Source organism: Rana temporaria, chromosome 3 (genome assembly GCF_905171775.1).
Source record: "Rana temporaria chromosome 3, aRanTem1.1, whole genome shotgun sequence".
In the NCBI taxonomy this organism is placed as follows: Eukaryota; Metazoa; Chordata; class Amphibia; order Anura; family Ranidae; genus Rana; species Rana temporaria.
In genome coordinates, this window is record NC_053491.1 from 74,348,393 (window position 1) to 74,371,700 (window position 23,308).

Consider the following 23,308-nt stretch of genomic DNA (forward strand, 5'->3'; position numbering starts at 1 on the left):
ATTAATTCAATCAGGAAACACTCCTATTAACCCTTTATCGGCCGCTAGCGGGGGTTAATACCACACCGATAGTGGCCGAATCCCGCAGCAATTCCGATGGTATAGCGCCGCTATTTTTATATACCGCTACCGCGCCTCCCGCGCCAGTGTGAAAGGGGCCTAAGGCTCACAGAAAGAACGTTGTGAGTGGCTATGAGTCTGGCAAGGGAAATCAATCATCCCACTGGAAAAAATCGAAGTGATTTCAAATCACTGCTAACTTGTTTAAGACCTGGCAGGCGCAGCAAATTCAGTCCAAAATCTGAAAGCTGATACTAAAAGAAATGGAAAAGTTTAATCAGTGAACCAGCATGTATCTTTTGCAACATTTGCTGCATGCATCTACAGTCAGACAGACCAATTTAACCTTTATGATGCCCAGTACACACGATCGGATATCTGATGGAATCTAATCCGATGGATTTTTTCGTCGGATATTCGAAGAAGCCGACTTTCATCAGTCTTGCCTACACACCATCAGTCAAAAATTTGACCGTGTCAGAACGCGGTGACGTAAAACACTACGACGTGCTGAGAAAAATGAAGTTCAAAGCTTCCGAGCATGCGTCGACTTGATTCTGAGCATGCATGGATTTTTCCCTGATTGAGTTCCACACAGACGATCATTTTTTTTCTATCAGTTTTTTTTCCATAGGAAAATTTAAAAACATGTTCTATTTTTTTTTCACCGATGGAAAACAAACCGATGGGGCCCACACACGATCGGTTTGCCCGATGAAAATTGTCCATCGGTCCGTTTTCATCAGACAAACTGATTGTCTGTACATGGCTTGAGAGTATGGCAGAAAAATGACTCTGCAGGCATACAGGCTTTCCATGACAATATATTTTAGTCTGATAAATCAATCAATGATTGGGTTGTTTGTCCACAGTAACAGGACACATGTAAGGTACAAATAACAGACAGCATTTGAGGAGAGGATCCTCATAAAGCATAGTGGTGGAAATGTCAAAGTTGGGGCCCAACATGCTTGAGGAATATGTGTGGCCAGTTCACTTTCTGATTCAACTTTGACTTTAAAGTTGAGGTTGAACCGCAAATGAGTCTTTCAACATGATAATGATAATGACCTATAGTGCAATAGCAAATCCATCCATAGAGGAATGGTTAAAAAATGAACAAAATAGAGGGTTATGGACTAGCATAGTCAAAGCCCTGATTTGAATCCTGTTGGATGTGGTGAAGTGATTGGCATTAGGTGATACCCAGAGATTAAACAAATCCTCCTACATAAGTTGTAGCTGTTTCTCTGCAGTCTTCTCTTCTCTACATCTTTTAAAAGTCAAGTTTTTTAAGCTTGTGTGAGTTTAGAATAAAAGGGGCATAGAGCTGAAGTTACACTCTGTAGAGCCCAGTAAGGAGAGCGCTGAGAGCTGATTGGAGGGAAGCAACATACCCCCTTCACACTGAAACAGAGCTGAGATCCCTCTCCTGTCACTGTGTTTCTCTTGGTGTCAGGATTTACTGTGAAGCAGAGGCTAGCTCATCATGTCCAATATGAAATTACAATTATATCTGTGAATAATTATAACATATTATTAAAAGATAGATTAAATAATATACAGTAAATATAAATACAAACTAAGCAAAAAAAGAACAAAAGCCATATGTATATATTTTCTGTCCCATGAATATCATAACGTGCTAAAGAGGAGGGCAAGGGAGAAAATATCTCCTCTTTGGAACATTATGATAATTATGGGTCGGAAAAACTTTTAGTTTTTTTTTCTTTTTTTTTTTTTTTTCTTTGCTTAGTTTATATTTATGTTTATTATATTATTTATATTATTTATATATATGTTATGATTGTTTATATGATTGTTATGATTGTTCACAGATATAATTGTGATTTGAAACTGGACACTGCGGACAGACCTCTGCTACCGCACATACCCTGTGATCTTGAAACGCATTGATTTTAAGCTCTGTGTTATAAGGTTCGATATGTGTCCACAATTTAGATTTGTTGGAAATGTCTAAATTAAAGTGATATTAACCACTTAAGACCCGGACCATTATGCAGGTTAAGGACCTTGCCCCTTTTTGCGATTCGGCACTGCGTCGTTTTAACTGACAATTGCAAGGTCGTGCTACGTGGCTCCCAAACAAAATTGGCGTCCTTTTTTCCCCACAAATAGAGCTTTCTTTTGGTGGTATTCGATAACCTCTGCGGTTTTTATTTTTTGCGCTATAAACAAAAATAGAGCGACAATTTTTTACTTTTTGCTATAATAAATAGCCCCCAAAAATATATAAAACTTTTTTTTTTTTTTGCCTCAGTTTAGGCTGATAAGTATTCTTCTACCTATTTTTGGTAAAAAAAATCGCAATAAGCATTTTTCAAATGGTCTGCGTAAAATTTATAGCGTTTACAAAATAGGGGATTGTTTTATTGCATTTTTATTAATACATTTTTTTTACTACTAATGGCTGCGATCGGCGATTTTTTCGTGACTGCGACATTATGGCGGACACTTCGGACAATTTTGACACCGCCGGCGATCGGGTCCGCGGTCACGGAGCTCGCAACCCCACGGCTAGGCTTAAAGAGACACATACATGTACGTAATTGTGCCCAGCCGTGCCATTTTGCCGACGTATATCGACGTGAAGGGGTACTTAAGTGGTTAAAGGTTTAGTTATTCTTTAAAAAAAAAAGTATAACAAACATGTCCTACTTATCCTCCTCTTTTCGGGTCTCCCACCGGTGCTCCTGGCTCCTCCCTCTTGACCAGTGCCTGCGATAGAAATCCGCTTGCTATGGGGGCACTGGTGCCTGCTTGCTCCCGAGCACATGGAGTCATGACTCTACCCCGCCCCTACTCTCTCCTCATTAAGGAGTGAGAGAGGAGTGAAAGACTCGGGACAGCCAAGGCTCCCATGCACATAGCTGCATTGGGATGAGGATCAGGTGAGTATTTTGGGGGTGCTCTGGGGGGAGCAGCACACTGAAGGTTTTCAGCCTTTACAACCACTTTAAGGGGTGTACTTATCTTTTCCACATGACAAATCTGTGTTTTCCAAAGAACCATATGCAGATAAATCTCTGCTACCACAAGGGAGACCTGGCCATTAATCCTGTTCCTTATGCACTCGACTTTTACAGAGCCCCAGAACTTGTTGGGTTCCATTATCAGAATAAAAAGAATCTGCCTGTTTGTTAATTTAGATTATGTGAATTAATGTATCATGCCATGTCATGTATCACCTTAATTTGTAGGTATTTCTTAAATATCTAATGTTTTCCTAGTTTAATATTTTAAAAATTTCACTGGGTTATACTTACCTTTTCACATGACTGTAATGCCTTGTACACACGATTGGAATTTCCGATGGAAAAAGTCAGATGGACTTTTTCCATCGGATATTCCGATCGTGTGTAGCCCCCATCTGAGTTTTTTCATCGTAAATTCCGATGAATTCCATCGGAGTTTAGATATAGAACATGTTCCGATGAGATTTGGCCAGGCGAAAGTCCGATCGTGTGTACGCGACATTAGTTTTCTTTTTAAAATCATAAGAGAAGGTATAATCTGCAGCTAAAATACACGGAAGGGTCAATATATTTTGTCTGTTTATATTTGTTGTTGATTTAGGATTTGCAGTTTTAGTATGTAAACTTTTTATTGCAATAAAACCTCCTATCCTTTGTGTTTGCAGGTGACTCTACTGATAATAATAAGAAAAATCCATTACAGAACCAGAGGAAAAGTCAATTTGCTGAAGGTAATTCTTGCAATTAAAGTGATTCTAAACCCTGACAGTAGTGCTGCTTCTAAATTATGGGGCACACCAGCAGGCAGCAGATGACATGTGAAGCAATTTAATATTTTTTCAACAAATATCTTTTTTCGTTTTGTGTAAAGAGGGGCACAAAACTTTTTTTTTTTCGTCTTTATCATGGACCAGGTTGGGGCTAAGCCAAAGAGGATCATGCGTTCTGTGACATCACCTTAGCTGTTCCAGGCCCCCCCCCCCCTCCCCAGGGCAGTGGAGCTGTCAGTCAAGGATCTGATCCACCCATCAACATGGGCAGATCATATCCTAGACCAGTGTTTCTCAACTCCAGTCCTCAAGGCGCCCCAACAGGTCATGTTTTCAGGCTTTCCATTATTTTGCACAGGGGATTTAATCAGTTTCGCTGCCTTAGTAATTACCACAGCCATTTCATCTGAGGGAAATCCTGAAAACATGACCTGTTGGTGTGCCTTGAGGACTGGAGTTGAGAAACACTGTCCTAGACTGACATCTCTAGTCCACTTTGCATGACCTGGGAGAGAGCCTGAAAAAGCAGAGGGACGTCACAGGACATCTGACAGAATCCGGGTTAGCCCTGAGCTGTAGTATTTATGGGATTATTTATTTAAATATTTTTTATGTATATTTTAGATGTATTTTTTGTGAAACATTACATTTTGTATATTTTTTTATTTATGTGCCTACAAAGTCCATTTCTCCTTAATTGTTCTTTATTCACATAGTATTAGAACGTGGGATATTCATTATTAAGGGTGTTGATTACCATCCGAGGGCACCAGAAATCAATAATTTTCAAAAGTAGTACAGGAACTACTTTTGGGAATCGGTGCAGTGCCGCAAATAGCCGATGATTTGAACGTGGGCTTATTGTCAAAGCTTAGTTGAACAAGCTGAAGTTAGAAGCTGATTGGCAACCATGCACAGCTGACCAGATTTTGCATCTCTAGTTTTAGTAAATGTGTGCTAGTGTATTTTTAATGTAAGGCCCCGTACACACGACCAAACATGTCTGCTGAAACTGGTCCGCGGGCCAGTTTCAGCAGACATGTTCGGTCGTGTGTAGGCCTGAGCGTGCAGGATTCCAGCAAACATTTGCAAGCCGGGCCTTTTCCCAGCGGGCAAATATTTCTGGACTTGTTTTAAAACAGTCCGCTGGAATCCTGCCCGCTCGGACATGTTCGGTCATCTGTACAGACCTACCGTACATGTCCGAGCGCCCGCCATCCCTCGCATGCGTCGAATGACTTCGACGCATGCGTGGAAGCATTTAACTGGCAGGCCCGCCCACGTCACCACGTCATCGACGCGGCGACACCGCGGACACGCCCCGCGTATTGTTTACGCGCGGATTTCTGTACGATGGTTAGTACAGCCATCGTACAGAAAGCCCCGGGCAGACATGTACGGTGAAAACGGTCCGGCGGACCGGTTTCATCGTACATGTTTGCCCGTGTGTACACGGCCTAAGAGTATTTAAATCCTTATTTGAACCTAAGAAAACAACTAGCCTATATACAAGCACCTTTGATTGTTTCTGCTAGTTTAGGGCTTCATGCACGTGAGTGCCTTTGCCCATGCAGCGTAAATACACTGCATATTTCTAATGTCTGGGATGTCTTGGAGCTGTGTACAGCTGCACATAGACATGAATGGGTGAAGGTGGCTCTATACAGCTATGTGCCTTAATTAATGTAAAGTAGCACATGCATACAGACTTATTGTCCAGAATGCATGATACCTGCATTTGGGACTTAATGTCTGTCTGCATATGCTAATTTAATGGGGGATAAAGCAGTGTGTTTACACTGGCTGGGAAATCGACCATTGTACATGAAGACTAAAAGTTTCTCTGGCGCCATTTGTCAGCATATAATATACAGTAAATAATCTTACCATGCAACAAAGACAGAGATTAACGAAGTGCACAGTGAAATTAAACTCAGAGAGGCAAGAGATCTTGTGTTGTCACCACCTGCACTCTTTTCTTGCCGATTGGTACCATATGCAACTTTGTTGCATTATACTTACCTGCTGGTTGTTCCAGCTTGACCTATTACTTGTCAGTATAAAATCCTTTTTTTATAGCTTTTTAAAAATATTTTTTTGTAAACTCATGAAAAAAAGATCAGCTGAATGTAAATAATCTCATTAAAGTTTGTTATTTTTGTTTTAAAGATTACATCCCTCAAGGACTAGTTCTGGCCATCTCAGTGTACTGTTTTATATAAGAGCTGGATGTATTCCTTAATGCAAAAAATATAACTGGATATTAACATGTATATGTAACAACACCAGAGATTGTTGATCCAGGGAATATTCAATTACCTTCTGGGGGATCAGGAAGGAATTTAATTGTCCCCTGCTAGAGCAAATTTGACAATGATTTTTTTTTCCTTTCTCTGGATCAACTGTGAGTAAAGGATTGTGCATATAGAAGTTTTCAATTTATCTTGTGTTTATTTTTTCTATTGCTTAAACTAGATGGACTTTTTTCAACCTGATTAACTATATAACTAGCTAACTATGTGTAATATGTAATGTATGGGTGCATATGAGCAGACACTTTCGTTTATATACAGTATTTCCAAGCTCTGCCTGCCTTCTTCTGATCCTATTTTCTCAATGACAATGTATGTTTATTGAAAATAGACTCTCTGCAGTCTGTAGCAATGTCAAAGACCGACAATGCACCAGGTATCTATAGATTAATTCATCTATGTCTAAGGCTGGCCATACATGTTTTAGGAACCAGCCGAAATTCAAACCATTAGTAGGCAGGCTGAATGTACCAAATTGCTTGATTGATCAACTTGAGTATAACCAATCTGCCCAATTCTCTAGCGATAATCACGGTTTTCTCCTGGCCAGAACGGCTTCCGCCGGCACAATCCCCCACCCCCCTGCCAGGAGAAGACAATGGCCCAACATAATGGATTGCCACATCAACACTGTTTGTGTTGATGGGGAAAGAAAGAAAGAAAGAAAGAAAGAAAGAAAGAAAGAAAGAAAGAAAGAAAGAAAGAAAGAAAGAAAGAAAGAAAGAAAGAAAGAAAGAAAGAAAGAAAGAAAGAAAGAAAGAAAGAAAGAAAGAAAGTTAGCTTTGTGAGGGGCTGGCATTTGTTGTAAATGATATGATGGTAATTGTTAGAAAATGACAACTGGATAGTTTAAGTTTGGATGCTATGGAGCAATACAGGCAGCTCCTGTGAAAGCTATAGATAAGGCCCTCTTAGGTCAAAAGGAGCCTGCCAGATATTGGCTTACCATTACTTCTAGCTCTGTTTGCTCCAATCCTAGAGTTTCCTATAATCTCATCTGTGGTTCACTCACAGTGCTACATTTTGATCTCTGCATTGGCAGATCCCTGCACCGGATACTACGTCACTCGGATGTGATGTCACTGACCACGTAACCCCTTCTTACGTGGTCAGTGACGTCACATCCGAGTGACAGAGTATCCATTTGCTGGAACACACGCTGAACCTAAATGCTGGAAGGAGGCTGCCGGGGATATACCAGACACTGCTGGGTGCCGGCTTGGGCACCAACAAATGTGAGTTGTAATTTGACTACATGTTTTAAACTTTTAAATAAATGTAAGCCTATTTGCGCTATGAAGTGCATGTCTGCCTTTTGTTTCTGAGCTATTTATTGGGTGAGGAGTGGAGGTTTGAAGAGAGTAGAATCTGTCTCTGAGCTACTACCGAGTGAGGAAAGGTGGTCTGGAGCGAGCTACAGTGAGTGGCAGTATGTGTCTAAGGTGGTGTGGATCACAGAAAACACATGTCAATGGCACGATTGTCTCCATGAAATAGTGCACTACTTAGAGGTGGCGATTTACCAGTGGTCACACAGTGGATGTTTTTACAATGGACTATAAGATGAACATTTTTGTTTATGTATTCATTTAACATGCCATTTTGTCTCATTTGTGAATTATTAATTTATATAAGTGTCACCAACAAGGGGATGTAAATTGATCTGCCAAAAGCATAAATTGTTGCTAATCGCACAGTAAACAGTAATATGGTAACTATACTATGTACTATACATGGTGGGAGATCAACATTTTTAAAAAGTATGTTTTTCCTAAATGTGCTCTTATTATTTGGAAGGTATTAATTACATTGACTGGCCAGCATTACTAAGTTTTACTGAATAGGCCTGCAGTGTTTACAGATGCTGGATCAGGCCATGCATAGGCTATTTTGTTTAAAAACTATTTGCTGAAGATGGAGGGAAGATCCATGCAGAGTTGTAATTTTCTGCATAGTGCACACCTCCTCTCATGTAATTTGTTACACCAATTGAGAAATTACAGGAGGTTAAGAACCCCCCTTCATCCCCAATCAACATATTTCGGGCTTGGGGGTTGGCTGCTTAGGCATCCAGAGCTGCATCGTGAGAGGAAAAGTGGAGTCACATGTTCACTGCTAACCAGAGGGGGTGGGCTAATCATCAAACCTGTTACATTACCCTGAAAGTATTCACACAGAAAGGCGTAACACAGTTTCTGAAGCTTTTGACATGCTCAGGATTATTCCATATACATCACAAGAAACAAAATGCTAATTACAAAATATTGCAGCACAAAATCAAACAATTTCCATATTTTTAAATTGTATTCTATTGTTTATTTATTGTGTCTGCTCATCTGTAATCCAAAATATGCAGCGGCACCCTCTATAGTTTGCCAGTCTAATGCCGCGTACACACGACCGTTTTTAATGTCATGGAAAAAACAACGTTCATGCCTGCCTTGCATACACACGATCGTGAAAAAAAATGCTCGAGCAAAGGGCGGTGACGTACAACACGTAGGATGGCACTATAAGGGGGAAGTTCCATTCGATTGGTGACACCCTTTGGGTTGATTATTCAAATTTCCCTTTGCATAACCTGCTTCTGAGCATGCACGTTTTTTTTCTTCCGTCGTTAAAGCCTACACACGACCATTTTTCACGACGTGAAAAAAGACGAGAAAAAATAGAGCATGTTCTAAATTTTTAATGACCATTTTTCACGTCAAGAAAAATGCTCTGGAGCCTACACACGGTCGTTTTTAATGACCAATTAAAAAAAATATATATTTTTGTGTGTGTGTACGCAGCATTACAGTATATGATTCTCATGATGAGCATGTTCCAGTTCTCTGAATCCCAACATTTATTATCACATCCCTTTTGTTTCTCTAAATCTACATTTATGGGATCTGGTACAATTTGAAGGCAGAGTTTAGGGCGAGAACAGCTGTTAGCTAAATGGCCCAATCCCTGGGCTGCTTTTTTTTTACCAAAGTACCCATCTCTCTTTGGACTTCTTGTCTGGAAAGATTTGGCAGCGACAATACAAATTACATTCAATTTCCTTTTTATTTTTCTCGTGCGATAAAAAGGACTTCAGAGACCTATCATGCAATGAAATTCAGTCTGGTAAAGGAAAGAAGGGAATTACTCTTCAGTGTACAGTATATTGAAAGAAAGTAACAATATAATATTCATTCTTAAGGGCCCCAGCGTGTATTGTTTTCTTGTGTGTTTTCTGACCCTCTGGAGTTAGAAGAGGAATGTTAACCAATGTAGTTTTTATTTCAATTGGTTTAAAATCTAGATGGGATTAGTAACAGCCAGTCCCGGGAATGGAGCTGCTTCAGTCATCAATCATAAAGTTTCTTACATGCAGGTAATTGCTCTTGGTAAAAGAACGCTAGCACTACAGGAAAATAAATGTACAGTGGAGAAAAAGGCAAAACTGTATTCAGAAGAGCCAAAATGAAAGAAGATTACATGAAATGTGGTGTATTCTATTTCCTAAACAATTCACTACTCACCAAATAAAACACATACTGTATAATACATATTAAATGCTAAAGTGATAACGGTACAGTCAAAAAAATAATTGTGTGAAATTAGTAATTCAAGAGTGTATTTTTCATGGATAGATTCAGAATTATTGAAACATTGCAACAGAGTTTTATAGAGCAGTGATGCAAGTCCATTTATAAAAGAGATAACATTGCTGGCATACTTATAATTAATTGATAAACCCGAGACTATTGCACTGAACAATCTCGCTCTTTGGAAAGATCTAATTTAATCAGCTGCCTTTGTGAAAATACTAAGCAGAAATGGAATTAGCTGTATGCAGATTCCTTAGCTATTGTAACATTTTAAACAAATGCTTTGCGGTTTTACGTATTATTTAGAAATGCTAAGTAAAGTATTACAATGGACACTTTAAAATTGGAATCCCATCATTGTTTTATGAGTTGAATTTACACCAAACAGATTTGTCGACTTTAAAAAAAAGTTCTAGGCAGTTATTCACTCATTGGATTCTAACCGAGATTAAAACAATCTACTGAAATAAAAAAAACAGCTGGTACAAGCCATTATTTTTCCAAGGTGCAAGCTGAAGCAGGTCCTTTTTTCTAGAAGCTGTAATTATTTTTTCTCCACACAGTTTCTTGTTTTGGGCTTTAACAATAGCCAGAGACAGGTAGAATTGTGCTTGAAGACAATGAACACAACTGCCTTTCCTTCAATCTGCTGGAACCCACTGCAATGTCTGCAGCCCAAGCATCCACTCGGTTTAAAGCTTCTTGTGCAGAAATCCACGCTTCTCTAGTACCATCAGATAGGGCTAGCTATAAACTCAGCCTCTAAGGCCTCGTACACACGGTCGGTTTGGTCCGCTGAGAATGAACCGAAGTTCAGTTTCATCGGACCAAACCGACCGTGTGTATAGGCTAGCGGTCTGGTTTCCTTCGGTCCAAAATTTCTAAACATGCTTCAAAACCGAACCGCTGGACCGCTGGGCGATTGGACCAAAGCGATGGTTAGTACAGAAAAGCATCGGTTCAAAACCTGCGCATGCTCAGAATCAAGTCGACGCATGCTTGGAAGCATTGAACTTCGTTTTATTCAGCATGTCGTGTGTTTTACGTCACCGCGTTCTGACCCGCTCTGATTTCGGACTGATGGTGTGTACACACATCAGGCCGTCAGGCCACTTCAGAGGTGAACCGCTGAAAACAAACCGACGGACCAGTCTCATCGGTTTGGTCCGACCGTGTGTACAAGGCCTAACCGACTCACCAGCTGTGCAGTTTGGTCTCTCAGGGAGCGAAAGGTTTTCTTAAGAGCAGCAATTTACAAAATGAACAGACCCTTTAAATATGCTTTAAAGGACTCCCAGGTTAAACAAGAATTGGAGCTACCAGAATGGTTCTGCCAAAATGTCAATATCTGTGACACTATAGAGGCGTGAGATGGGAAGAGGTATAACCAGAAAGGTACGCTTTTTTTTTTTTTTTAATACGTTTTTATTTTATTCTTTCATATGTCTACATTTACATCCGTCAATATTATTATTACGTTTCTTCATTAAATCTTTTCCCATTTCATAAATACAACCACATCAACAGAAAAAAAGTGTCATTATACATTACATTCCACCTCGAAAAAGAAAAAACAACAAATAGCAAAAATGAAAACAAAACAATAAAGACAAACTACCCTGTTACCCTGGTTGCAGCGCCCACCCCCCCCCCCTTTTGACTGACTTCCAATAATAAGAATTTCCTTCTATTTGTGCCCCTCTTGTACTTATTCACCACTGAGAATTGACCCTAAGTTCAACCACTCATCCCAAATTCTATAATATTTCTGGGGTGTTCCTCTATGCTCGTACAATAGTTTCTCATATGGAAGTATTTGATTTACCGCCCCAAGCCATTGTCCCTTCTAAGGAGGCATAGGTTGCATCCATCCAAGTACAATTTGTTTACAGGCTATAAATAAAGTTTCTTGTAAACAAGTCTTAGCATATACATTCCACCTCTGACTCTCGATTAACCCCAATAGACATACTTCTGGAGTAAATGGGACGCATTCTCCCACCACCTCTGATAATATATACAAAACCTGTCTCCAATATCTACTGATGCCTGGACAAGACCACATTATGTGCTCGAAGTCAGCCCGTGGTAGGTGACATCTTGCACACTCCGGGGCAGATCCACAAAGAGAGTACGCCGGCGTATCTACTGATACGCCGGCGTACTTTCAAATTTCCCACATCGTATCTTTGTTTTGAATCCTCAAAACAAGATACAACGGCATCTGGGTTAGATCAGACCACAGGACATGGTTCCAGTAATCCATGTCTATAGTCTGCTTGTCTTCAGCAAACTGTTTGTAGACTTTCTTGTTCATCATCTTTAGAAGAGGCTTCCTTCTGGTACAACAGCAGTGCAGACCACTGCACTGACAGACAGACCCCCCCACCCCTTAAACCTCTGCAGCAATGTTGCCAGCACTCATATGTCTATTTCCCAAAGACAACCTCTGGATATGATGCTAAGCACGTGCACTCAACTTCTTTGGTCGACCATGATGAGGCCTGTTCTGAGTGGAACCTGTCCTGTTAAACCGCTGTATCGTCTTGGCCACCTTGCTGCAGCTCAGTTTCAGGGTCTTGGCAATTTTCTTATAGCCTATGCCATCTTTTTGTAGAGCAACAATTCTTTTTTTTCAGATCCTCAGAGATCAGTATGAGGGAGTGAGAGCAATAACACCAAATTTAAGGTACAGCATCACTCCTCCCATTCCCCTTTCGTTCCGCCCTGTCTCCTCCCCACCTCTGCCACGTAAATCTAGCTCCATGCTCCTCGTCCAACAGCTTGAGAAAGGAGTGCAGCAGCCGCGTCACACGCTGCCTGACCACTCGGAAACGCGCTGCACACCCGGTGATGTCATCATCCTCTGCCTGCTGTCCACCAGCGTTCCAAGCCTCAGTTTGAGGATCTCCTTTCTTCACCAGTGATGGAAATATAACCTCACCACACAGCGCTCCAGCAGGACCAGGAAGTGAGCGACGGCCGGATGACACCCTTCCCTCCCTGGGAACTTTTTACATGCCTACCTGTCACCTGTGGGTGACCATTACCTGTGCTTATATAAAATTGTGTTTTAAACTACTACACCCAGAGGCGCCTCTTCCCTTGTTGTTTTTTATAGAATTGGAACATGGTTTCTGTTCCCCTCTGATGGCAGCCCTGACAGTGTGTACCTCCATCAAACTTTACAGACTCTTTTACCCCTCTTGTCAGACCTTGTAATTTATTGCTTGCTGACACTGCCCATCTTGTGTGTACATATGGTGCTTATTTGATGCCTGAAGCGTTGGCTTTACTGCGCATTTTTTACTTGTTTTGTACCAAATTTAACACACCTGCTCCCCATTCACTCCTGAGACCTTGTAACACTAATGAGTCACATGACACCAGGGAGGGGAAATGGCTAATTGAACCCAATTTGGACATTTTCACTTAGGGGTGTACGCACTTTTGTTGCCAGGGGTTTAGACATTAATGGCTGTGTGTTGAGTTATTTTGAGGGGACAGCAAATGTACACTGTTATACAAGCTGTACACTCACTACTTTACATTGTAGCAAAGTGGCATTTCTTCAGTGCTGTTACATGAAAAGATATAATGAAATATTTATAAACATGTGAAGGGTGTGCTCACTTTTGTGAGATACTGTATTTAGCCCTTAGTACTTGGAAAGCACCTACTGTACTGTATGTTTTGTAAGTGTTCAACTTCTTTTCATGGTTTGAATTAATAAAAGGATCCTGCACTATGATTTTCCCTTTTTTCTGCCTCATACGTTTGGGTTTGAGACAGCAGCTAAAAGTGGCAGCTAACCTTAAATCATCAAAAAAATTTACTGAAAGACAAGAAAGCTCCCAATAAAAAAAACAACAATAAATCTGCAAATGTGTTGATTCCAAAATAGCTGGCAATCAGAATTAAAGTAGTTTCTTTACTGACCTTAATCTCTCCCTATGCAGTTTGTCAGCTTCCAATTTACTGACATTATGGCTGCTCTATGCGCCACATTTGTAGTGAGGGGACTGGCTTATCCAAAGGCCCCTTATTGGGCCTTTAAGCCTACTGGACAAAGTTTAAAGGTATGTGTTATGGTTTAAAACATTCCCCTGGGTGAATCTGCACAACAATTTTCATGGACCCCAAATTTCAAACTTGCAGGATTCGCCTTGATCCCATCACTCCTCCCCAGTGTCCGATTTTTATTGCTTCATTTCTATGTGAATGACTGTAGCCTTTATGTTGTACTATGCTACCATGTACCCATCAATGCCACCCAAAAAATTGTAGGATTATTAATAACATCTTACCTGTAAAATCCTTTTTTTGAGTACACCACAGGACACAGAGCTTAGTCAATACATAGTGGGTTGTATGGTCACCAGAGGTGATTGGACACTGACATAACCAATGAGAATAAGTTCCCCTCCATATAACCCCTCCCATACAGGAAGTACCTCAGTTTTTGTAGCAAAGCAGTAAGAATTCCATAGAAGGGGGGGACTTCTGTGTCCTGCGGTGTACTCAAAGAAAAGGATTTTACAGGTAAGCTGTTATTAAAAATACTTTCTTTATCGTACACTACGGGACACAGAGCTTAGTCATTACATAGTGGGACTTCCCAGAGCAATGCTCAATATGAAGGGTGGGAGACACAGATCAAACAGGCCACCAACAGACAAGAAGCCCTAGACCGCTGCCTGCAGCACACTACGCCCGAAGACTGAATCCTCATGGCCTTTTGCATCTATTTGATAGAATTTGGTAAATGTATGGACTCAAGACCACGTTGCAGCTTTACAGATCTGAGCCATCGAAGCCTGGTGATGCACTGCCCACAAAGCACTTATTGCCCTGGTCGAGTGCACCTTAAAAAAAAAAAGAAAAGAAAAAGGAGGAATCCTGTTCATCAAACCATAAGCTTCAATAATTACTTTACGAATCCACCTAGCAATGGTGGATTTTGATGACGGCTGGCCGCTGTTCGCGGTTCAGGAAAAAAAGGAAGGCAAAACAATGTCTTGATTTAAATGAAACGCTGATACCACCTTTGGAAGGAAGGTAGGGTGAGGGCGTAGAACAATTTTGTCTTTGTGACAAATTAAATAGGGTTCTACAAGATAAGCTGCTAACTCTTATACCCTTCTAGCAGAAGAGATCGCAATCAGGAAGGGAAATTTCTTGCTTAACCACTTCCCGCCCGGTCAATAGTAAATTGACATTCAGGAAGTGGTTTCATTATCCTGACTGGACGTCTATTGATGTCCTGCAGGATAACAGCCGTTGCGTGCCCGGGGGGCGTGCATCGCGGCGATCGGTGGTGCGGTGTGTGAGTCTGACACACTGCTACACCGATTTCGGTAAAGAGCCTCCGGAGGCTCTTTACCACGTGATCAGCCGTGTCCAATCACAGCTGATCACAATGTAAACAAGAAGAGCCGCTGATCAGCTTTTTCTCACTCGCGTCTGACAGACGTGAGTAGAGGAGAGCTGATCGCCTGCTCTTCTGGCAGGGGGGGTATGTGCTGATAGTTTATCAGCGCAGCCCCCCCTCGGATCACAACACAGGACCTCCAGCATGTCGACCAGGACCACCAGGGATGGGCATCCACACTGGACCACCAGGTATGCCCCCTATACCACCATGGAATGCCAATCTGTGCCAAGGCAGCTGCCAATCAATGCCCAGGCAGCTGCCGAACAGTGCCCACTCAAAATCCCTGCCAGTGCCACCAGGGATACTCATCAGTGCTGCATATCAGTGCCGCATGTCTGTGCCTATTAATACCCATCAGTGCCATGTATCGATGCCCATCAGTGCCCAGCAATGCTGCCTATCAGTACCCAGCAGTGCCGCCTATCAATGCCACCCAGTGCAGCCTTTCAGTGCCCATCAGTGTCGCCTATCAGTGCCCACCAGTGCCACCCATGAGTGCCCATCAGTGCCGCCTATCAATGCCCATCAGTGCTGCATCTCAGTGCCACCCAACAGTGCCGCCTACCAGTGCCCATCAGTGCAGCATATCAGTGCCACCTCATTGGTGCCGCCTCATCGGTGCTGCCTTATCAGTGCCCGTCAGTGCCGCCTTATCAGTGCCCATCAGTGAAGGAGAAAACGTACTTATTTACAAAATTTTAAAACAGAAAAAAATAAAAACTTTTATTTTTTTTCAAAATTTTCGGTCTTTTTTTATTTGTTTAGCAAAAATTAAAAACCCCAGAGGCAATCAAATACCACCAAAAGAAAGCTCTATTTGTGGGAACAAAATGATAAAAATTCTGTTTGGGTACAGTGTAGCACGAAAGCGCAATTGTCATTTAAACAGCGACAGCGCAGAAAGTTAAATATTTGCTTGGGCAGGAAGGGGCCTGGTATTGAAGTGGTTAAGAAAATCAAAGAATAGGTTCAAAAGGTTGCTTTTGCAGCACTGATAATACTAAGTTTAGATCCCAGGGACACAGGGGTGATTTTACAAGTGGATTTATCCGCAGTGCTCCCTGAATGAAGACTATGGAATGAGATGCCAATGGTTTCTGAAAAAAGACTTATAGAGCCGATATTTGAACCTTGATAGTACTCAGGGCCAATTTCATATCCACTCCTAATTGGCAAAAAGCGAGAAGCATACTTTCGAGGATTCCATCCTCTGGATTCGCACCAGGAAACATACGCCTTCCAGACTCCATAGTACATTAGCTTGGAGGCCGGCTTTCTAGAATTAATGAGTATAGACAGAACTGGACCAGAAAGTCCTTGTTTCTTCAAAATGTAGGTCTCATTAGCCAGACCGTCAAACTTAGCTTCTGTAAGGAAGGGTGGAACACTGGACCTTGTGACAGCAAGTTGTGCCATAGTGGAAGCACCCAAGGTTCTCCTACCGCCATCTTTACTGATTCCAAGGGATTGTCAGAGCATCCGTTCTGGACACAAAGTTGTCCAACTTCTTGTTGAGCCTGGAGGCCAACAGGTCTACATCCGGGGTCCCCCATCTCTGGTATATTGCCTGAAAAATATCGGGGTGGAGAGACCACTGGAGACAGTTGCTGGCGACTTAGATAGTCTGATTGCCTTTTTTCTACCCCTGGAATGAAGATCACAGAAAGACAAGGAACATGTTTTTCTGCCCATCTCAAAATCCGATTCACCTCTTTCTGAGCATCCCGACAATGGGTGCCTCCTTGGTGATTGATATAAGCTACTGCAGTAGCATTGTCGGATTGAATCCGAATCGGATGGCCCTGTAATCTGTGAGTCCAGGTTCTGAGAGTTAAGTATACTGCCCGAATTTCCAGAATATTGATGGGCCGAGGCTTCTTCTAACACTGCTCCCCAGCCCAACAGGCTGGCATCTGTTCACACCACCTTCCAGGTGACTGGGAGGAAGGACCCTCCTTTCCGCAAGTTCTTGGTTTTCAACCACCAACTGAAACTTTGGAGACAGGCGCATGGGAAAATCCAGAGCACGGTTTTCCCTGTTCCAAGCAGCCAGAATGCCGCCTTGCAGTAGTCTCGAATGAAACTGTGCGTAGGGAACAGCCTCAAAGGAGGCCACCATCTTCCCTAATAGCCTCATGCAAAGGCAAATTGATGGTCCTTTCTTCGCCCTGACTTTGTAGATCAATTCCCTTAGGGACTTGATCTTTGGCTCTGGCAGAAATACACTGCTTTGGGCTGTGTCTATGATCATGTCCAAATACTCTACCCTTCTTAGGGCTTGTAGAGAGGATTTCTGCAGGTTTATGATCCATTCTAAATGCTCCAGGTATTTCACCATTTTGAGCACTGCGTGATCTAGTCCTGCCACTGACTGATCTATCACAAGTAGATCGTCTAGATAGGTTGTCACCGTTATGCCCTGTGCCCTCAAGTTTGCTAACAGTGGGGCCAGAACTTTTGTAAACACCCGGGGTGCAGTGGCCAAACCAAAAGGTAGAGCCACAAACTGAAAGTGGCGATGCTCTATCGCAAATCTTAGGAACCTTTGATGAGTGGGATAAATAGGCACATGTAAATAGGCATCCTTGATGTCTATGGATGCCAAATACTCCCTGCCTTGTAGGGTGGCGACCACGGACCGAATGGTTTCCATTCGGAAATGGCGAATGTCCAGAAACTGGTTTGGATCCTTTAGGTCCAGAATGGATCTGACGTCTCCATTTGGTTTTGGAACCACAAAGAGGTTTGAGTAGAACCCTGCACCTCACTCTCTTAGGAGGGACTTCCTTGATTACCCCCTGAGACAGCAAGTGATCCAAACCCCGAAAGAAAGAATCTCTTTTTGTTGGATCTTTGGAGACCCCTGAACTTCTGAACTGATTGGGTGGGGTCTCTCGAAATTCCAGCTTGTACCTCAGGGATACAGCCAAAACCACCCATTTATCCTGGATCTCTGTCTGCCAAGTCGCTGAAAACTGCCGAAGCTGCCCCCCACTCGGCCAAGCAGTGGCGCCCCTTCATTAAGGAAGATTTAGGACTTTGCTTGTTAGCTCTTTGTCCCCATTGCTTCCTGTTTTTCTGAGCCTGGCCCTGGTCTTTAGCCTTTGAGGCGGTCTGAGACTGCCGTCGCCACTGCCTAGCGGCAGATGCTCCAGGAGCTGGGGAGAGAAGACGATTAAAACAAGGACGCTTGTTTTTCTTCTTCTCCGGCAATAGAGTAGTCTTGCCGCTTGATATCTTTTGGATATATTTTTCCAAATCCTCCCCAAAAAGGCATTCACCATGGAAGGGAAAGCTGGTCAGCAGCTTTTTGCATGGGGCTTCTGCTGACCAGTGCTTCAGCCAAAGAATTCTGCACATGTGCACCAGCTGGAGCGTAAGGCGAGATGCTTGTTGAAAAGAATCCCTGATGGCATCTATTGTGAAACATAAGGCCTTGGCCATATTTTACCAAAATTGGATCTGCTCTGGAGGCAGGTCTTTCAGCCCTTGTTTCACCTGATCTTTTAAGACCTGAGAACATACCCACTGCCGCCACGGCAGGTTGAGTTACTGTGCCTGCCAGGAGAAAGGAAGACTTTAGTAAAGATTCCAACTTTTTCCCAGAAGGATCCTTAAATACCTGAGCATTGTCCACAGGACAGGTTAAGCTTTTACACAAGAAATAGCCACATCTACTGAAGGCAGACTCCACTTCTTGGTAAATTTCAGTCTGCGTATATCAGATTCTCCAATAAAGGATGAACCGGCAGCCTGTGGGGATTTCAATAAACCCAGAGAGGAGATAGGTGAATCAGATAACTCTGAAGAAGGTAATTTAAACACAGAGCGTACTGTTTCAGTGTAATATTTCATCTGCATTATTAGAACTTGGGAAGCAGAGAAAGATTCTTCTGAAATCCCAGCACCTTCTGACTCCTCATCTTTATCTGATGGTGCTATGTCCTCCTCATCCTAATCATCTTCAGACCTGTCTGAAGGGAGATCTGAAGTAACAGAAGGAGCTCTGCTTCGCTTTTTGTCCTTTTGTGAACACTTTGCGATTAACAAAGCGATTCTTCCTTCTAAACTGTTAAGGGTTATTGCCAAGAGTCCACAGTGACATATGCAGGCCCAGGCACTACAGGCGAGGCTGTTGCTCCTGAAGGAGTCAATGGCTCATCCTGCACAGGCGTGTCATATATTACTGGGAGGAAAGTACCAAGCGGGCCCGGCTAGAGGCTCTCGTCTCAGGTGGCGATGCTTTCTTTAACCCCTGTATTTTTTCTTTGGGAAGACATATTACCAAGCAACAAAACCAAGGTACTAACAGCATATACTGTGCTAGTTAAGCCTATTACATACAGTATGCAACTGAACACACAGTTTCATGCCCAGTGGGTGTCCTCTCTTGGGGGTGCCCAGCTAACCAACCACATAGAGACCTTACTTCCCCATTTTCAAGTCGCTGTGTCCCAGATCAGGGGAGAGCTGCAGGTTTTGAGAGGCTTTTATGTGATTCTGCCTGCAAACAACGTCGTGGACGACGTGCCGGCGCGCCACGATCTGCCCTTTTCTCTTTTGCCCCATAAATCGCACCTCCGTGTGCACGCATGCGCCCCCGAGGGATTTGGCATCTTTGAGGGAAGCAGAATTCTCCTGCATTATGGCAGTGAGGAACAAGGACCTGATCGCCTCATGGCAGAGCTCTGCAGCGGAGAGTGTGCGGTCTAAACCGACCTGACACTATCTGGATCTTGGTGAGTAAAAACTCAACTCTTTACTCCCTCTAGTGGCGGAAATAGAGAAGACACCCACTTTCAAGAAAAACGTTTTTAAGGTAAATTCTCAACACGTTGTTCCTGCTTACCTGATGCACGCCGCAGGTTTGCTGAAAATCAGACAAAAAACTATTTTCACCCATCACGACGGGTATTGTGTGCCAACCTTCAGGGATATGGGTTCCTACTTAAAGGATGCCTTTTCCCTGGGCCTTGTAAAAGACTCTGCCAGGACCCTAGAGCCCAGTCCTCCAAAGAGAGACATTACAGGCGACACCTCGTGCGCAAGTCTCGGATACCATCCAATTGTGGCAAATAATTTAAGCATCTTGGATGGACCCGAAGTATAGCTCTTTTGCCCCAGGGGCCTCTATGGCAGGGCTTCCTTAGTACTATCCTGATTGCGTCCAATCTTCTTAGATACTGGTGAAAAAACTGAGGTACTTCCTGTATGGGAGGGGTTATATGGAGGGGAACTTATTCTTATTGGTTGTGCCAGTGTCCAATCACTTCTGGTGACCATACAACCCACTATGTAATGACTAATGCTGGCCATACACTCCACGAAAAATCGTCCGAACGAACTTTCGAAAAACGAACGTTCGGTCGTGAGCGGAAACGATAGTGCCATCATGTAATGACCGATAAATCGTTCAGTGGACATAAATAAAAAAAAATTGGTTCGTTTTTATGACATATACCCAGTGCAGAAAGTTCGGACGGGAAACACATTAACCTTACGATTTATCGTTCGGCAGAAAATTTCCAAACCTTTCCTTCGTTTTTTCGGCTCAAAAAAGTCCCAACGATTATCGATTTTGTGCCCATTAACTGTTTGAAAAACGAGCGAACTGTCTTAGCGACCGATTTTCGCCCAATTTTTTTGGTATTGTGTATGGCCAGCGTAAGCTCTGTGTCCCATGGTGTACGATAAAGAAATGTGCTTTTCCCTCAGAATACATTTTACACAGAATATGCTCAAACTCAGAATGAGGGAAGGTCTAAACTCCTGCCAGGCTTTAAATGCTGTCTGTGTCCCCATTTTCAGTCAGATTTTTGTCTCTGCAGTAAAGGAGGGAATGTTATTCCAGGCACCTAAAGGAATTTCTGCAGCAGCCCCTGTCATGGTTGAATTCTGCAGTACTGCAGCCTGTAAATGATCCCAGTTTACCTGTATGTAGAGCAAAGAGGCTGGAGTCAATTTAAGGACCCTATTTATGTCAACCCCCCCACCCACTCTTAGCATTGCTTAGATACCTGGACCCTGAGCTGCAGAGCACATGCCCTTTACTTCAACTGATGATCAGAAGGATTTATTTATTCTGAACAAAGTATTGTCTTTAACAAGAAGGTATAAACAATAGGTAATATAATTGATGAATGTGTTTTACTTAAAGTGTTACTAAACCCAAGACCTTGCAATCAATATAGCTGGTCTCCCACAGTACACATAACATGGAAATGCAATTACGTTAGTAAATATAAACATCTAAATACCTTTTTTTTTCATCAGCAGTATATAACAGTCTTGGGATTTCTATCAGTGTCTGGTTTAAACATGTAGGAGGAGTATTCATTCTACTCTAATACCCTGTACACACGATCGGATTTCTGATGGAATCAAATCCGATGGATTTTTTTGTCGGATATCCGATGAAGCTGACTTTCATCAGTCTTGCATACACACTATCAGACTAAATTCCGACCGTGTCAAAACGCGGTGACGTAAAACACTACTACGATGAGCCAAAAAAAATAATGTTCAATGATTCCGAGCATGCGTCGACTTGATTCTGAGCATGCGTGGATTTTTCTCCGATGGAGTTCCACACAGACGATCGGAATTTCCTATCGTTTTTTATCCATAGGAAAAATTTAAAACATGTTCTATTTTTTTACACCGATAGAAAAAAGACCGATGGGGCCCACACACGATCAGTTTGTCAGATGAAAACAGTCCATCTGTCTTTTTTCATCGGACAAACCGATCGTGTGTACACGGCTTAACTGTCCTATATGGCTGCAGGACCCGTGACCCTCTATCTGGACAATGCTGATTGGCCCTGTGCTGATCACATGCACCCTCCCAAGGAAAAACAACTCTTTAGCAATACACACAAAACTGAGCATGTGCAGCCTTTTTACACAATGTGGAGGATTAACCCCTTAGGTTCCACAGTGAGTATAACATGCATGTTTTACTGCATATACAGAATGCTTTTACTGTTGTGGGTTTAATAACACTTTAAATATGATTTTGGGAATAGAAATCCAACAACAGAAGATAGCCAGTAAGCTCCACTCCAAGATCCATTTGATCACTATTGTTTTGCAATGACACACTGTGTCACGTACCTGGAGGATGAGCCCGACGTGCAGGAAGTGGCAGCCGTTACTCCTCTGATTCCGGGACCCCTGGTAGAGTAGACAGGGGGAACGGAATGGCAGAGTCGCACAAGCGCCTGGAGTGACGCTTGTGCAGGAGCTGGTTGATGCTTCTGCAGGATCTGAGAGAGTCTTTGGAAGGCAGGTGCAGGCTGGCAGGTCACAGACCGGAAGGAAGGTGTTCCGAAGATCAGGCAGCAACAAGTCCCAGAAGACAGTGCAGGGTCCCAGAAGCCGGAGAGAAGCTGGACCAGCCGATCAGGCACAGGAAGGCCAAGATGGTAGAGAGGTCGTCAAGCCGGGTCGGTAACAAGCGGGCGGCAGAGTACCAAGGATAAGGCAGAGGGATGGTCAGAGCAAGCCAAAGGTCAGGGCAGGCGGAAGACAGGGTTAACAGGAACAAGCCGGGTATCAGGATCTGGATCAAGCAGAGGTAACAGGTACTGGCAGGTTCAGGAAACGCTATAGACTGGACAGCAAGAGGCCAGGTTCTCAGGACACCTTAAGTACCCCGTTTTGGCGCCAAACTGCCGCTTGCGCGTGCCTGTGCGCCGTTGCCGCCGGTGCGCGTGCCCGCGCCCGCCGTGGTACCGCGAACGCGCGTGCCTGAGCGCCATTGCCGCGATTGCGCGTGCCCTGCGTGCCGATGCACCGCTAGCGCCATCTAGTGGCTGGGGTAATTCATGACATTGCCCCCCTCCAATGGGGGGCAATCGTTACAGCTAAGCCATGCTAAAAATCTTAATTCATTAATGTGTGCCTAATACTTATTGGGTGGTCGTGCAGTGATGGCTATTTTTGTGCGCTTTTTATCTGGGCATGTGTAACTTTTGCTTTGTGCCCTGGACTCCGTGGGCCGTTTTGGGCGATATGCCATATTAGTCCGCCGTAGTGGGATCTTTATTTATGCGCCGTACTATCTAAACGGCGCGCATCTATGACGTCATCACGTCATACGTCCATGTGATCCCACAGCCTATATAAATCTGATGCTCATGCAATGGCGCTGT

The 23,308-nt window shown here is 43.0% G+C and overlaps 1 protein-coding gene across 1 annotated transcript in view; it reads left to right on the top strand.

Annotated features, from left to right (window-relative positions):
• LIPC (lipase C, hepatic type) overlaps positions 1-23,308 on the top strand; it is a 212,728-nt gene that overhangs the window by 78,568 nt on the left and 110,852 nt on the right. Inside the window, exon 3 of the mRNA XM_040342761.1 lies at positions 3,722-3,787. Coding sequence (XP_040198695.1) covers positions 3,722-3,787 — 66 coding nt within the window. The remainder of the gene's footprint in view (positions 1-3,721; positions 3,788-23,308) is intronic.